Here is a 17,478-nt window from a genome sequence, read left to right as displayed (position 1 = left end):
CACCCGCCCCCCCCCCCCCAGGGCCCAGGGTCCACCCATATAGCCTTTCCTGATGACGTGGGGGCGTCACGCAGGGGAAGCACAGTGCTTTTCAGGCCCAGATGACGAGGAAGATCCCTCAGGAAGCTGTACGCTGAACGGGGTGGGGGGTGGGGGTAGAAGGATGAAAAAACCTGTCATCAGGCTCCCGTTAGCTCTAAGACCACCTTGCGGTCCCGCTCTTCGTTTGTGTGTCCCAGCAGGAGGCGAGCTGGTACTCCTTGGCGGCAGCATGCGTGGTACTGCACGCGGCAGGACAGCAGCCCGGGCGAGAGCGCACGTGTGGGGCCGCGCCGACCCTCTCCCCGCGGGGCCTCTCCGCGGGCCCTCCTCTCTGTTTGGGGGGCGGTCATCACAGTGCTGCCTCACGGGGCTGCCCGGAGGACTGTGAGAGCCCAGGGAGAGCCTGCAGGGGCCGGTGCTTGGCACGCAGGCATGCTCCTGAGGACGTCGGTGTGCATGCGTGTGTGAGAGAGGGCGCGCAGCCCTGTATCTGTGTGGACATCTGTAATTCATGTCATGTACACACACGCACTGCATTCTTTTTTAGTGTATGGCTGTAGTCTTGACTTGGAACCTGCATGTCATTCCTGTTCCCGCGTGTACAGCTCATTTAAAATTGCTTTCCTGTGTTAAATGTTGCCACATGAGAGGGCTGCTTGTCACGTACAAGCTGTTTTCTGTTTTTAGAGACCTGCTGTCTTCCTTGGTTCTGAAACCGCCCTCGCCTTCATGTGATGAGGAGGCTGGGGAGAAGGGAAGAGAGGCTGGGCCCGGGTAGCCGAGCTGCTTGGCTCAGGGAATACGCTGGGCCTGAGTTATAACAGTGGGAGATTGGGCATGTGGGTATCCTGTTAATTTATGGATCTACAGAAACGAAAAAATGCAACACTTGTCTGCTGAGACAAATTATCTAAAAAGAACACAGATTCCTGCTTTATTATTTATCTGGAATGAGAACAACACATTTCTTTCGAAGCTCCAGTTTGCTTTTTCCATTTCATTTTGCAAATTATTTATTTATTTTTGAGAAATGAAAATCAAATACATTTAAGGTGCATGTATATGTGCCATGTAATTTTTTTTAATTGGAGTCTAGTTGTTTTACAATGTTGTGTTAGTTTCAGGTATATAGTACAGTGATTCAGTTATATATTTTTTCAGATATTTTTCCCTTACAGGTTATTATAAAACATTGAGTATAATTCCCCGTGCTATACAGTGGGACCTTGTTGTTTATTTTATATAGTTTGCTTTCTTAAAAATTTTATTTATTATTTTGCCTGCATTGGGTCTTCGTTGCTGCACGTGGTCTTTCTCTAGTTGCAGCGAGCGGGGGCTACTCTTTCACTGCAGTGCGTGGGCTTCTCATTGCAGTGGCTTCTCTTGTTGTGGAGCACAGGCTCTAGGCACGTGGGCTTCAGTAGTTGTGGCACTCGGGCTCAGTAGTTGTGGCTCATGGGCTCTAGAGTGCAGGCTCAGTAGTTGTGGCGCACGGGCTTTTTGTTGCTCCGCAGCACGTGGGATCTTCCCAGACCAGGGCTTGAACCCGTGTCCCCTGCATTGGCAGGTGGATTCTTAACCACTGTGCCACCAGGGAAGTCCTTATAGTTTGCTTTTAACTTGTGATTTTTAACCATTTCTGCACTTTCCCATTCTTTGCTTTATTCCTTGGTACATTGTAGGGTCCCATTTTAAAGTTCAAAGACAGGGCCCAAAACTTAATTCTGGCTGTGTGGGGAAGATTGTTACACGGTCTGAGAAAAATTAGGAGCTCCTTCCTTTTGAAAACTATGATTTTACTCACCCATAGTGTCATGTAGAAGGACAGAAATGAAGGTGCTTGAATTGTCGCTGGTGTCTTTCTGTAGCTGAGTTAAACAATGGATGTGTGGGGTGCAGGCAGGCGTGCAGCCCTGGCGTAGGAAAGGTGTAGTGAGGACAAAGCAGCATCTTCAGGCAGCCGTGTTAGTCCTGTATCCTTATGCCCTAAGCTCCTCAGAAAGGAAAAAGTTCGGGTACCTCTGTACCTGTGCCCAGTCTTGGGAGCGAGGGCTCTGGCTTAGAGCTGCTGCATCCTTATTCTGCAGGTCACCATGTCACAGAGCCACCCACCTGAACCTGTTTTTCAGTTTTGGAAACTTTTAGAAAACAGTGGAGATGTAATTGACATATAATAAACCACACGTATTTAGTGTAGTTTGATAAGTTTGGACTGTACCTGAACTCCTCTGACTTCTGCCACAGTCAGGATTTTGGTCCTGTCCACCGCTACCAAGTTTCCTAGTGCCCCTTCCTCTCTGCCCACCATCCCCAGCCCAGCCCATCCTGCCCTGGCCCCAGGCAACCACTGACTATTTTCTTTCACTGCACGCTGGTTTGGATTCCACAGAGCTTTGTGTAAATGGAATCATACCATAGGTACTCTTTCTCATCTGGCTTATTTCACTCAGGATAATTATTTTGAGATTCATCCATGTTGCAGCAGCATCAGTAATTCACTTCTTTTTACTGATGAATGGAAGTAACTGCACTTTGTTCATCTGTTCATTGTTTATGGTTGTTTGTGTTTCCAGTTTTCAGCTATTACAAATAAAGTTGCTGTGAATATTTGTGTACAAGTATTTCTTTGAACATCATTCTCTTTGGTGGGTATCTGGGAAGAGAATGATATATAGATAAATAAAATGAACCAAATGATAGGTATGTGTTTAAATTTTAAAGAAACTGCCAAACTCACTTCCAAAGTGATTGTGCCATTTTACACTCCCACCTGCAGTGGATGAGAAATCCAGTTTTTCGCATCCTTGTTGCGAAAAGACTTGACCTAGTCAGTCTTTTTAGTTTTAACCATCCTAATAGGTGTGTAGTGGTGTCTCATTACTTTAACTTACATTTCAATAATGGCTAAAGATGGGGAGCATCTTTTCTTGTGTTTCCTTTCCATGACGCCTCTGTCTCAGTTACCCTACTCTGCCGCTTTGGGGTGAGAGCAGTAAGTAGATGAATGGGTTGGGGCTATGTTCCAGTGAAACTTTATTTATCCAAATAAACAAACAACAGCAAGAGAAAACAGGGAGCAGGATGTATACGGCCTTTGCATCGTAGTTTGCTGACTCCTGACATACATGATCCTGATGTCTGCAAATAAAGATAGATTTACTTCTTTTCCTATCTGGATGCATTTTAAAATTCTTTTCATGCCTGATGGCACTGGCTAAACTGTCCAGTACAGTGTTGACTGGAAATGGTGAGAGCAGATATCCTTGTCCTGTTCCTGATCTTAGGGGGAAAGCAGTCTTTTATCATTAATCATAATCAATCTTAGCTGTAGATTTGTTGTGGACACTGTTTATCAAGATTAGGAAATTCTTGGGGCTTCCCTGGTGGCGCAGTGGTTGAGAGTCCGCCTTCCAATGCAGGGGACACGGGTTTGTGCCCCGGGTCCGGGAAGATCGCACACGCCACGGAGAGGCTAGGCCCGTGAGCCATGGCCACTGAGCCTGCACGTCCGGAGCCTGTGCTCCGCAACGGGAGAGGCCACAACAGTGAGAGGCCCGCGTACCATCCCCTCCTCGTCTCCTTGTAGCAGTTCTCTCAGGGTTACCTGAGATGCTGCCTCCCGGGCTTGAAATCTTAAAACTTCCAGCCTAATAAAACATAACTCTCCAAAAAAAAAAAAAAAAAAAAAAAAGATTAGGAAATTCTCTCAAGCTGGTTTGTTGATTCTTTTTTTTTTTTTTTTTCTGTTATCTATCTCAGGAAGTTCTTTTCTATTCCAAAAATTTTTATCAGGAATGGTAGATAATGGTTAGATGGTTAATGGACAATGGTTAGATTTTGTCAGATTATTTTTGGATTTATTGAGACTGTCATATAGTTTTTCTTTTTTAGTTTAATAGTATGATGAATTATATTAATTGGTTTTCAAATGTTTAGGCAAGCATCTATGTTCATGAGATATATTGGTCTGTATTTTCTTATAATGTGTCTAGTTTTGATATTGGGGTAATGCTGGCCTCATGGAATGAATAAGTTGGGAAATATTTCCTTTTCTTCACATTTCTGGAGCAGTTTGTTCAGAATTGGTATTATTTTTTCTTAAGATGTTTTGTAGAATTTACCAGTGAAGCTGTCTAGGCCTGGAGTTTGCTTTTGTGGGGAGATTTTTAACCTCTATAAATTATTCTTTTTAAAAAAAAAATTTATTTATTTTTGGCTGTGTTGGGTCTTTGTTGCTACGCACGGGCTTCCTCTAGTTGGCGGCGAGCGGGAGCTACTCTTCATTGTGGTGCGTGGGCTTCTCATTGTGGTGGCTTCTCTTTGTTGCGGGGCACGGGCTCTAGGCGCACAGGCTTCAGTAGTTGCGGCAGGCAGGCTCAGTAGTTGTGGCTCGTGGGCTCTAGAGCGCACGCTTAGTAGTTGTGGTGCGCAGGCTTAGTTGCTCCGCGGCATGTGGGATCTTCCCAGACCAGGGCTCAAACCCGTGTCTCCTGCATTGGCGGGTGGATTCTTAACCACTGCGCCACCAGGGAAGTCCCTAAGTTCTTTTTTTAAAAAATAGACATGTAGATATTCATCTCTTTATTAAAGAGTAAAGGAAAGTAAAAGTACTCATAAAGTAAAACTCTGAGTGCAAGTTACTCATTTCTTCTTGAGCGAGCTTTGGTGGTTTGCGTCATTCAAGGAATTTATTTACTCTGAGTTGTCAGATTTGTAAGCATAAACTTGCTCATGATGTTGTCTCAATGTTCTTGTAATGTCTGTGTAGTTGTAGTCACCCCTCTCAATTCTGACAGTGTTACTCTGCGTCTTCTATTTTTCCTGATCAGTCTAGGTAGAAGCTTATTAATTTTGTGATCTTTCCAAAGAGCCACCTTTTGGTTTTATTAGTTTTTCTCTATTTGTCTGTTTTCTCTCTTGTGACCTCTGCTTTGATCTCTGTTATTTACTTTATTCTGCTTATTTTGGATACAATTTGCGTCTCTCTTTCTGCTGTCATAATGTAGAAGCTGGGATTGTTGATTTGAGACCTTCTTTTCTAATATAGGCCTTTACTGGTATAAATTTCACTCTAATTACTGCTTTAGTGGCCTACCACAAATTCTTATGTCATGTTTTCATCTTCATTCAGTTTAAAATACTTTCTAATTTTCTTTTGATTTCTTCTTTGATCTATGGGTTATTGAAAATTATGTTATTCAGTCTACAAATATTAGGGATTTTTCAGATACTTTTCAGTAATTGATTTCTAGTTTAATTTTGTGGCTAGAGAACAGACTTTGTATACTTGAATTTTTAAAAATTTATTGTGGTTTGTTTTATCTCCCAGAATATGATCTACTTTGGTAAATATTCCATGTGCACTTGAGAAGAATGTGTATTTTACTGTCTTTGGGTAAAATGTCCTATAAATGTCAACTAAGTCACTTTGACAGTGCTTTTTAAAATCTTCTATATCCTTACTGATTTTCTTTCTACTTGTTCTCTTAATTACTGAGAGAAGTATGTATTGAAATGTACCCAATAATAACTGGATTTATATATCATATATTTTGTAGCTTTGTTATTAGGTGCATAATTGTTTAACATTGTTATGTCCTATTAACAAATTGAAGAATAAAAATCAGATGGTAATCTCAATATATGCAGAAAAAGCTTTTGACAACATTCAACATCCATTCATGATAAAAACTCTCAACACAGTGGGTATAGAGGGAACATACCTCAACTTAATAAAGGCCATATATGACAGGCCCACAACTAACATCATACTCAGTGGTGGAAAGGCAGAAGCATTTTCTCTAAGATCAAGAACAAGACAAGCATGCTGACTCTCACCACTTTTATTCAACATGGTATTGGAAATCCTAGCCACATCAGACAAGATAAAGAATCCAAACTGGCAAGGAAGAAGTAAAACTGTCACTGTTTGCAGATGACATGATACTATACATAGAAAGTCCTCAAGATGCCACCAAAAAACTACTAGAGCTCATCAGTGAATTCGGTAAAGTTGCAGGATACAAAATTAATATAGAGAAATCTGTTGTACTTCTGTATACAAACAGTAAGCAATCAGAAAGAGAAGTTAAGAAAAAAATCCCATTTACAATCTCATCAGAAAAGAATAAAATATCTAGGAATAAATCTATGGAGGTAAGTGACTAGTACTCAGAAAACTATAAGACACTGATTAAAGAAATTAAAGATGACACAAACAGATGGAAAGATATACCAAGTTCATGGATTGGAAGAATTAATGTTGTTAAAATGACTATACTACCCAAGACAGTCTCCAGATTCATTGCAATCCCTATCAAAATACCAGTGGCATTTTCCACAGAACTAGAACAAATAATCTTAAAACTTGTTTGGAAACACGAAAGGTCCCAAAGAGCCAAAACAGTCTTGAGAAAGAAGAACAAAGCTGGAGGTATCATGCTTCCTGATTTCAAACTATACTGCAAAGCTACAGTAATCAAGACAGTATGGTGCTGGCACAAAAACAGATGCACAGATCAATGGAACAGAATAGAGAGCCCAGAAATTAACCCACACATATATGGGCAATTAATCTATGACAAAGGAGGCCAGAATATACCTCATCAATAAATGGTGTTGGGAAAACTGGACAGCTACACACAACAGAATCAAACTGGACTACTTTCTCACCATATACAAAAATAAACTCAAGATGGATTAAAGACTTAAGACGGAAGCCATAAAACTTCTAGAAGAAAACATAGGCAGTACACTCTTTGACATCAGTCTTAGCAGTATTTGTTTTTTGATCTGTCTCTTGAGGCAAAGGAAACCAAAGCAAAAATAAACATATGGGACTACATCAAACTAAAAAGCTTTTGCACAGCGAAGCTTATCAACAAAGTGAAAAGGCCACCTAGTGAGTGGGAGAAGATATTTGCAAACGATATATCTGATAAAAGGTTACTATCCAAAATATAGAAAGCACTCATACAACTCAACATCAAAAAACCCCCAAACAACATGATTAAAAAATGGGCAGAGGAGCTGAACAGACATTTTCCCAAAGAAGACATACTAATGGTCAACATGAAAGGTGATCACCATCACTAGTCATCAGGAAAATGCAAACCAAAACCACAATGAGATGTCACCTCACAACTGTCAGAATGGCTGTTATCAAAAAGACAACAAATAACAATGTTGGTGAGGATGTGGAGAAAAGGGAGCCCTCATGCACTTTTAGTGGAATGTAAATTGGTGCAGCCACTGTGGAAAACAGTATGGAGATTCCTCAAAAAGTTAAGACTGGAACTACCATGTGATCAGCAATTTCACTCCTGGATATTTATTTGAAGAAAACAATAATACTAATTGGAAAAGGTATATGCACTTCTGTGTTCATTGCAGCACTGTTTACAGTAGCGAAGACATAGAAGCAACCTAAGTGCCCATCAACAGGTGAATGGGTAAAGAACTTGTGATATATATATATATATATATATATATATATACACACACACACACACACACATACATACACATACATACATACACATACACACATTGTGGAATATTACTTGGTTATAAAAAAAAAAGGAATTAAATCTTACCATTGGCAACAACATGCATGGGCCTAGAGGGTATTATGCTAAGTGAAATGAGTCAAAGAAAGACAAACATTGTATGATTTCACTTATGTTTGAAATCTAAAACACAAAACAAATGAAGAAACATAACAGAGACAAGGTCATAGATACAGAAAACAAATAGGTGGTTGCCAGTACAAATTTCCAGTTCTGAAACAAATGAGTCATGGGTATAAAATGTATAGTGTAGGGAATGTAGTTAATAACTATGTAGTATCTTTGTATGATGATGTAACTAGACTTATGGTGATCATTTTGAAATGTATAGAAATATCAAATCACTATGTTGTGTAACAGGAACTAACATAATGTTGTAGGTCAATTATACTTCAGTGAACAAACAAACTCATAGAAAAAGACATCAGATTTGTGGTTACCAGAGGTGGGGGCTAGGGGGAGGGGGAATTGGATGAAGGCAGACAAAAGGTACAGACTTCCAGTTATAAGATAAATAAGTCCTAGGGATGGAATGTACAACATGATAAATGTAATTAACACTCGTATGCAGTATATGAATGATGTCAAGAGAGTAAATCCTAAGAGCTCTCATCACATGAAAAAAAATTTTCCATTTCTTTAATTTTGTATATGTATGAGGTAATAGATGTTTGCTAAACTTACTGTGATAATCATTTCATGACGTATGTCAATCAAATTATTATGCTATACACCTTAAACATACAGTCCTATATGTCAAGAAGTCTCAAGAAGACTGGAAGAAAAATAAAAATAAATAAATAGTAATTATATCCTCTTGATGAATCGACCCCTTTAACATGAGTGACCTTTCTAAAAATCCCTGTTAATATTTTTTGCTCTAAAGTTTACTTTGTCTGATATTAATATAGGTACCCCACTTTTCTCTTGACTAGTGTTAGCATAGTATTAGGTGGGCCAAAAAGTGCCTTTGGTTTTTTTAAATAAAAATAAAAGACACATTTTTCATTTTCACCAAGAACTTTATTGAACAACATATTCACTGTTTTGTTCCACTGCCTTCTGCCATTTTTCAGGCAACTTCATAATTCCATCTTCCCAAAACTTTTTATCTTTTTGAGCAAAGAACTGTTCCAGGTGTCTTTTCAATTCCAGGGAATTGAAATTTTTTCCACTAAGAGAATTTTGTAAAGACCGAAATCAATGGAAATCCAAAGGTACAATGTCTGGTGAATATGGCAGGTGAATCAGAACTTCCCAGCCAAGCTGTAACAGTTTTTGCCTGGTCATTAAAGAAACATGCGGTCTTGCGTTATCCTGATGGAAGGTTATGCGTTTTCTTTTGTCTAATTCTGAACGCTTTTTGTGGAGTGCTGCTTTCAGTTGGTCTACCTGGGAGCAGTACTTGTTGGAATTAATGGTTTGGTTTTCCATCAGGAGCTCATAATAGAGGACTCCCTTTCCAGTCCCACCATATACACAACATCACCTTCTTTGGATGAAGACCGGCCTTTGGTGTGGTTGGTGGTGGTTCATTTCACTTGCCTCATGATCTCTTCTGTCCCACATTATTGTACGGTATCCACTTTTCATTGCTTGTCACAATTTGTTTTAAAAACGGAACGTTTTTGTTACATTTAGTAAGAGAATTGCATGTGGAAATATGGTCAAGAAGGTTTTTTTGGCTTAACTTATGTGGAACCCAAACATCAAAGTGATTCGCATAACCAAGCTGGTGCAAATGATTTTCAACGCTTAATTTGGATACTTTGAGTATGTTGGCTCTCTCCTCTGTGGTATGATGTTGATTGTTCTCAATTATTATTGTCTCGATTTGATTGCTGTCAACTTCAACTGGTCTACCCGACTGTGGAGCATTGTCCAGCGAGAAGTCTCAGCATGAGACTTATCAAATCACTTTTGACATGTTCGATCAGTCACAGAACCTTCTCCATATGCTGAACAAATCTTTTTGTGTGTTTCAGTTGCATTTTTACCTTTCTTGAAATTATAAAGCATGATATGCTGAAAATGTTGCTTTTTTTCTTCCATCTTCAGTATTAAAATGGCTACACAAAAGTTCACCAATTTTGATAAGTCTTTTTTAAAATGCATGCTGATATGATGGCTGTCACATACAATCTAACAAAATTGTTTCGAATGAAGTTAAAGACAACTAAGTGCTACTAGAGCCATCTTACAGAAAAAAATGAACGAAACTTTTGGCCCACCCAATATATTCTCTTATTTCTAATCTTTTTGTATTTTTATATTTAAAGATGTCTTGCATTTTAAAGAACTCTGACAATCTCTGCCTTTTAATTGGGATGTTTAGACCATTTACATTTAATGTGATTATTTTTATAATTAGGTTTACATCTGTTATTTTTCTGTTTGTTTTCTACATGTCTTATCTGTTCTTTGTTCCTCTTTTCCCACTTCTTTCAGATTATTATTTTATTTTATCTCCTTTGTTAGTTTCTTAGCTATTACTCATGAGCTTGACACATTTAAAGAGTAGTGGTTGGGTACTTTGTAGAATGTCCCTCAGTTTGAGTTTTTTTGATGTCTTCTCATGATTGGCCTTGGGTTATAGATTTTGAGGGGGTAGGTGGGAGAATTCCATAGAGCTGTAGTACCCTTCTTATCATCATATTACCATGACATTTCACTGATGATGTTGCCTTGATCTCTGGGTTTAGGTGGTGGCTTCTGGGTTTCTCCCCTGTGAAGTTACTGTTTTTCCTTTTTTGAACACTATTAGAGGTTCAGCCAGCCTACCTCAAGGGGAGGGCAGAGTATCAAATAATTTGTGGACATATGAGAAACCACCACAATAGCTAATAAATATTTGGTGGAATCAGATATTCTGAAGCTGTCCAAATATTCTGTTTCTCTTTAAAGGTTTTAAACTAAGTTTGGCAATCATCAGTGGATCTTGCCTGAAGCAGCTATTACTTTGTTGTTCTAATGGTGGTTTTCTGTTTCCCTCATTCATTCTACATTATTAATTGGGATTCTTCCATGAAGAAAGTTCTCTGTCTCCCTTCCGTTTGCTTATTCATTCACTTATTCATATCTTATGGACTCATGGGTATTTATTTTATTCTTTGTGTTATAACAGTCTATCATTTATTTTTTGCTCAGATCTTCCAGCTTTAGCCTTTGGAAGCTCTTTCAGTTGGGCTTTTGGTCCTTTGCTATTTTTGTTTGTTTTAACACTTCCTCACTTTCTGGCACTACAAGATGCTGCAGGCTTATCTTGTATTTTCCCTGCCCCAGCCTTTGAATTACCACTTTTCCAAGTAGCCCTAGTTCCCTTTACCAGAGAATGGTATTTAGAAATCAAGATCCGGGCACTGAGTGTGCTCTTTGTTATGTGTCAGTACTTCTAGGCTCTTGGTAGACAGGGCTAGGAGATGCATGTATTTATACTAACCCACGTATGCACACATGTCTGTACTTATTTCTCTATTTGTGTATATTTGAAATAAACATTGATTTGTACTAGTGTCTCTGACTAGTAGTCCAGCACTACAGGGCTACTTCTAGCTTCCCTCTTTCATATTCATAACTTTCTTTGACAGTGAGAAACGTGGCTCTCATTATTGATGACATCTTTATAATTCTTACTTACTCAACCCTGTTATACATGTAAAGTATTTTCAGAGTTGCTAACCCATGCTGCTATGAGAAGTAAATTTATCAGCTATAGGGCAGTGTTTGTGCAAAATTCTTCTCTTGGTAGCTTTGTTATAGCCAGTCAAAACACTGTTTCCCAAAGTCATTTATGTCAACTCCTTTCTTCCCCATCTCCTTAAGTGAGGTTATTTGACTTGTAATACAGTTAGTTTCATTTCTCAGAGTCCGCATTCCATCCTGGTTCCCTGGACATTTTGTATGATACATATTTTTTAAATGTTCATGCAGTATAAAGTTCACTCTGTGTGGTGTAGAGTTCTGAAGCGTTTGGTGAATGCTTGGCCGTGGATTCACCATCATGGTACTGCACCCTAATATGTCTATCAGACAGCCCCTTGCCTCTTTTTAAAAATGAAGTTATTTATTAAAATAAGTTATTACATGGATCCTTATAGTATATTTTGATATTAAAATAAACCATATAATGCTAAAGTCATTTCTTCAGAGCAGCTTTTGACATGAAATACCGTTCAGGTCAGCCAGAGCTGGAGTTCTTGTTGGGTTGAAATCAGCAGAGAAACAAGTGAAGACAACCATGGCTTTGCTCGCTTTTTGTCCCAGGGTGGTAGAGTCTTTGATGTGGCTTCCCAGGGAAGAATTTCAGAAAATCAGGCATCTCTGATCTTCCTGTCCATAGTGGAGCTGGTAAAGACCAGGTTAAAAAAGTCAGACTGAAGCTGCCACAGCAGATGTTTGAGCTATCTCTAGTGCCGACTGTTGGTCTGTGTTCCATTTCCTCTTCTATCCTTTCTTACACTTCTGCACTTTCTCCCTTCTCCTGTGTTCGTTTTTTTATGCTGTTTCTTTTCTTCTTCTTTTTTTCTTTTTTGCTGTGCTGCTTGTGGGATCTTAGTTCCCCGACCAGGGATGAAAACCATACCCTTGGCAGTGAATGTGTGGAGTCCTAACCACTGGACTACCAGGGATTCCCTTCCTGAATTCATTTATATGTGCATTTATTCTATAAACTTTATGTATTTAGTCGTGACTGTGCCTGTGTCACTAAACTCTAGATTTTTCTCTCATATTTCCTTGTTTCTTTCTGTCTCCTTACAACTAGCTTTAATGTAAAATTAAAATATTTATTTTTTAGCATTAGTTATATTTTTGAATATATATGTTTAATTTGGTCTGAATTTAAAATATGTGGATTGAATGTTTCACTCTTTCTTGAGACAAAAAAAAGCAAATTAAATTGCTTTATAATGATTTGTTTAGTTTGTGTATGACTCAGTGGCCATCCTCCCATGTTAGAGAAGAAATAGAATCTATTCTTCCACCTCAGGTGGGACGGTGCTAAAACCAGTGTGTATAGACTCCCCCCACCTCCCCACCCCAGCACTTTGGTCCCCACTGGAGTATTTCATAGCTTTTCCAACATGCTGACCCTAACACCCACTTACTGTAGCTCAAATTTGTTTCCTCTTGTTGGTGGATCAGTGGAATAAAACAGGAACAGAAACAGCACCAACAGGGGACTTCCCTGGGGGTCCAGTGGTTAAGAATCTGCCTTCCAATGCAGGGGACACGGGTTTGATCCCTGGCAGGGGAACTAAGATCCCACATGCCACAGGGCAACTAAGCCTGCATGCCACAACTACTGAGCCCATGCGCTCTAGAGCCCAAGTGCCACAAGTAGAGAGCCTGCATGCTGCAACTCCTGGGCCCGTGCACTCTAGAGCCCAAGCACCACAACTAGAGAGGCCACGTGCTGCAACTATTGGGCTCTCACACTCTAGAGCCCAAGCGCCACAACTAGAGAGAAGCCTGCGTGCCACAAGGACAATCCCATGGCAGCTAAGACCCGACACGGCCAAAAGAAAAAGCACCATCGGGTGCCCTGCCTCCACTGTGGTCCTCGGCAGTGACACACCCCTCGGGCCTTTGACCCAAGCAGCAGGCGACCCCTAGCGCCTCTGGGATGGGCTGCACAGACACACTTGGAGGGTTTCTCTGTGGCTGCGAGCATTCGTCCTCTCACCCTTGGCATTCTCTGACCCCAGAATCTGTAATAGCAGAACAGGGCTCATGCTCAGGGCCAGGTTTGTGGGACTTATTTCCTGAGGAGGCGTTTTACAGAATGACGTGCTTGACACATGGTCTGTGATGGTCATACATACTTGTCAGACCCCAGTGCCTCTGAGGCTTTTGTGTGTTGACCTGGGCTTTAGAGCCAGGGCTGGCGTACAGTTGGTCCGACTGGTCTGCGGTGCTGGGTTCATGTGACGATGGTGCCCTCCGTCCACCAGGCCCGCTGGAGCCCGTGCACTGGTACCCGTTTCAACACAAGCCCAGCTCATGGGGAGAGCAGGGCCCTGCAGTGTCTCTGTCCCTGCACAGACATGCCTGGAGCTGCTGCAGACACCGAGGACCACTGCCCTGGCGCCACAGGCATGCTGCCTGCCTGGGTGCCCTGGCCCTTCCTCTGCCAGGCCCTCTGCCTCCACGCCACTCTGCTCGGCTGCACCCCCCCTTCCTCTGCCCTTCTGGGCCTACTCCCCAAGCTCTGGTTTACTGAATGGTTTGATGCCAATGGGCGTGTAGGACCCAGCCCTTCCCTCTTTCCCCCCGGTTGTCCCCTTCGGCTTCCTTTAGTGACGGGGACTCCTCCCTCGGTAACCCTGGACGGTCTCCCTGGACCGTGCCTGAGATGAAAGAAGGGGGGGGGGGGGGTCCCTCCAGAGCGTTAGCTCTTCAGACACTCTGTCCAGGTGACTGCTTGATGGACTTTTATCTGCTTTGACCTGGCCTGGTTGGTTGGACTCATGGTCAGAAATCTTCCACGGCTTTGGCTTGGAGATAGAATTAAGTGAACTCACGTCAGTAGTGCCTCAGCTGACGTCTTGCTGCTGAGCCGACCCGTGGAGCAGGATGTGACGGTGCCGAGACTGTCTAGTGTCGCCACTGAGCATTCTTCATGGGGCACGTGTGCAGTTTCCGATAAACTCGGGATTCAGAACAAGACACGCCGTGGCCAGGGTATGAGTCAGGGCTCTCCAGAGAAACACAACAAACAGGATGTGTGTGTGTGTGTGAATAGAACACGGTAGAATTTATTTACCTTATGTATATATCTTCTGTACAGATAAAGAGATTGGTTATAAAGAAGTGGCTTGTGTGAGTTGACACTCTGCAGGGCGGGCTTGCCGGCTAGAGACCCAGGAGGTCTGAGGGTGCGTCTGGTAGAGAAACACCCTCCAGCCTGGGGAGACGTCTTTTTGATTTGTTCATGCCCCTCAACTGATTGGATGAGGCCCCCCACATTATGGAGGGCAGTGCACCAAAAGTTCACATTTTAATGTTAATCACAACCAAAAACACCCTCCAAGCTGACACTTGGACCATCACAGCTAGATTTATTTGGAATTCCATGATGTTTGGTTGGGTCTCTTTATACTTTAGTATGTATGTATGTATGTATGTATTTTTGGCTGCACTGGGTCTTCATTGCTGTGCGTGGGTTTTCTCTAGTTGTGGTGAGCGGGGGCTACTCTTCGTTGCAGTGCATGGGCTTCTCATTGCGGTGGCTTCTCGTTGCGGAGCACGGGCTCTAGGCGCATGGGCTTCAGTAGTTGTGGCATGCGGGCTCAGTAGTTGTGGCTCATGGGCTCTAGAGCGCAGGCTCAGTAGTTGTGGTGCAAGGGCTTAGTTGGTCTGCGGCATGTGGGATCTTCCCAGACCAGGGCTTAAACCTGTGTCCCCTGCATTGGCAGGCGGATTCTTAACCATTGTGCCACCAGGGAAGCCCTGTACTTTAGTTTTAAGGGTCTCTTTGGATAACAATGTAGTTTAGCCAGAGTAACAACGGGCCATCTTTTTTTTTTTTGGCGGTACGCGGGCCTCTCACTGCCATGGCCTCTCCTGCCGCGGAGCACAGGCTCCGGACGCGCAGGCTCAGCGGCCATGGCTCACGGGCCCAGCCGCTCTGCGGCACGTGGGATCCTCCCGGACCGGGGCACGAACCCGTGTCCCCAGCATCGGCAGGCGGACTCAGCCACTGCGCCACCAGGGAAGCCCTACAACGGGCCGTCTTTAACCAGAGCTTCAGCTGCCTGTGTTCTTGTCAGAGCCCATATTTGATGGGTTTACTGTGGATTCTTTGCTGTGTGTCTGGAAAATATCACTGACGTGGACTTCTCCCCCTGCTCTTAAATTCCTCTAAAAATTGGTTAAGGAACCAGAACAGTGTTGAAAACATGCTGTGGTATGGGGTATTTTCTTCTCTAGGACGGGTTCTGCTAAGCAAGCACACAGAAGTTGTCTTGAGGATGGCCATGCAGTGTTCTCGCTGGAGAGTCTGCACTGCCGTTTATATTTAGCCTGGAGCCCCGGGGAGCAGCGAGGCCCGCAGTGGAGCCACCGTGCGCCCGCACTGCTCCAGGCCTGGTCGAGAGCGGGGGACATGCTGGATGGAATGTCAGAGGCTAAATATAACTCTTTACAGAGCCAGACACACATGTGACTTGGAGTGGAAACATTTTCTAAAAGAGCTGCTTTTTGCTCTTGGTTTACAGTAATGAATAGAAACCCAAATCAGTTTGACTTCTTGTTGAGAGCTGTCTCTGCAGTTAAATGATCACAGGTGCTGTTGAAGGTAGAAGGCAGGCCCTCACCCCGTGCCCATCCAGGAGCCAGCAGGCCTGTCTTGCTGTGTTCAGATTGGTTTTGTTTCCACAGGAGGAGAAGACGGGTAGTTTCCACTTCACACCTTGATGTATCTGGATGTGGGTTGAGTGGTGGACGTCGGCATTTCGTTTTCCCTTGGTCTCACTCTGCACCAGGACGCAAGCACCGGTGTGGGCTCCTGGGAGAGCTGATCACAGCAAGGCAGCCTCTGCTGCTAAGTCAGGGAGCCTGGGGCTGAGACTGCCTTACCTCCACAGCTGTTATGGCTTAAATGTAATTTTTTTTTTTTGCGGTGCGCGGGCCTCTCACTGTCGTGGCCTCTCCCGTTGCGGAGCACAGGCTCCGGACGCGCAGGCTCAGCGGCCATGGCTCACGGGCCCAGCCGCTCCGCGGCACGTGGGATCTTCCCGGACCGGGGCACGAACCCGTGTCCCCTGCATCGGCAGGCGGACTCTCAACCACTGCGCCACCAGGGAAGCCCTAAATGTACTTTCTTATGATAATATTTCCTGTTGTTATTAGTTCCTTTGCCTGAGGATTCACAAGCACTGTGTGGTTAGTAATTTCTTGAGAGAGTAAAGGGGAGCAGGCAGCGTCCTCAAGCCCAGCCCCAGGGCTGTGCCTCTGTGGACCCGGCTCTCAATTTGGGGTGGCCCTGACTCTGTGAAGGGCTCAGTGGGGTTGCCAGATGGGCCGCACATGAGAATCACGTGAGAGGCTTGGAGAGACACAGATCCGGGCCTTTCCTGATCTGCTGAGTTAGAATCTGGGGCGTGTGCTCTTGGGCCGAGGAGGGGGGTTGGGAAGCAGGCTTTTAAACGGGCCCCCTGAGGTGATCCCCCTACAGCCTGCCTGGCACCAGGCCCCCAGGCCCTGGCACAATTTCTGAAAGGTCTCCCGCAACCGCAGTAAGAAACTGTACTTGTCGCTAAGAGCTGCTGGGATGGTTCCAGACCAGGAGAGAGGCGGGCAGACAGGGGGCCAGGAGGCGCCGGGCGCAGCATGGCCTCCTCCCCGTCTGCCTGCCTCTCCACTCCCCCCCGGCTTCCCGGCGGGAAAGGGCGGCTGCTGGAGATGCCGTCGGCCCGTTGTTCCCAAGGCTTTCTCAAGGCCGCTTCCCTTGCGCCTTGGCTAAGGGAGGTCCAAAAGAACAGTGGGATATGAGCTGGGCTTCCGGGTCTGACCCGGGCTTCCTTAAGCTCCAATCCCCCTCACACACCCTTGTTGCTGTCTCTTCTGGTTCTGGGCGTGCTCCTTGTTGTAAGAGACTGTGTGAGCCAGAGCAGGGAAGTAGGGACTGGCTTCTGGTTCTTGCTCAGCACTCACAGACGTGAACCAGCTGGGCTCGAGTGGTCCCCCTGCCCCGCGACGGGAGCTGGGGGGCTGGAGCGCGTTCAGGAGGTGCCAGAGCCGACGCACAGAATGAGACGCCCGCAGCACCCGGGCCTTCCCACTGCCTCCCGCTTGGCTCCTCTCTCTCTGTTAGGTTGTCCTGCAAGCTGGACATCGGTCCTGTTCCGGGAAAAGGCCCCAGCGGTTC

The 17,478-nt window shown here is 43.8% G+C and overlaps 1 protein-coding gene across 1 annotated transcript in view; it reads left to right on the top strand.

Moving 5' to 3' along the window:
* Positions 1-17,478, top strand: part of JAM3 (junctional adhesion molecule 3) — a 52,636-nt gene that overhangs the window by 9,631 nt on the left and 25,527 nt on the right. Inside the window, exon 3 of the mRNA XM_007450405.1 lies at positions 243-319. Within this exon, the coding sequence (XP_007450467.1) occupies positions 243-319 (77 nt within the window). The remainder of the gene's footprint in view (positions 1-242; positions 320-17,478) is intronic.

The sequence above is a fragment of the Lipotes vexillifer genome, unplaced genomic scaffold (assembly GCF_000442215.2).
Source record: "Lipotes vexillifer unplaced genomic scaffold, Lipotes_vexillifer_v1.1 scaffold322, whole genome shotgun sequence".
Classification (NCBI taxonomy): domain Eukaryota; kingdom Metazoa; phylum Chordata; class Mammalia; order Artiodactyla; family Lipotidae; genus Lipotes; species Lipotes vexillifer.
Note: the sequence above shows the minus strand (reverse complement) of the source record. Positions and strands in the feature narration are given on the sequence as shown.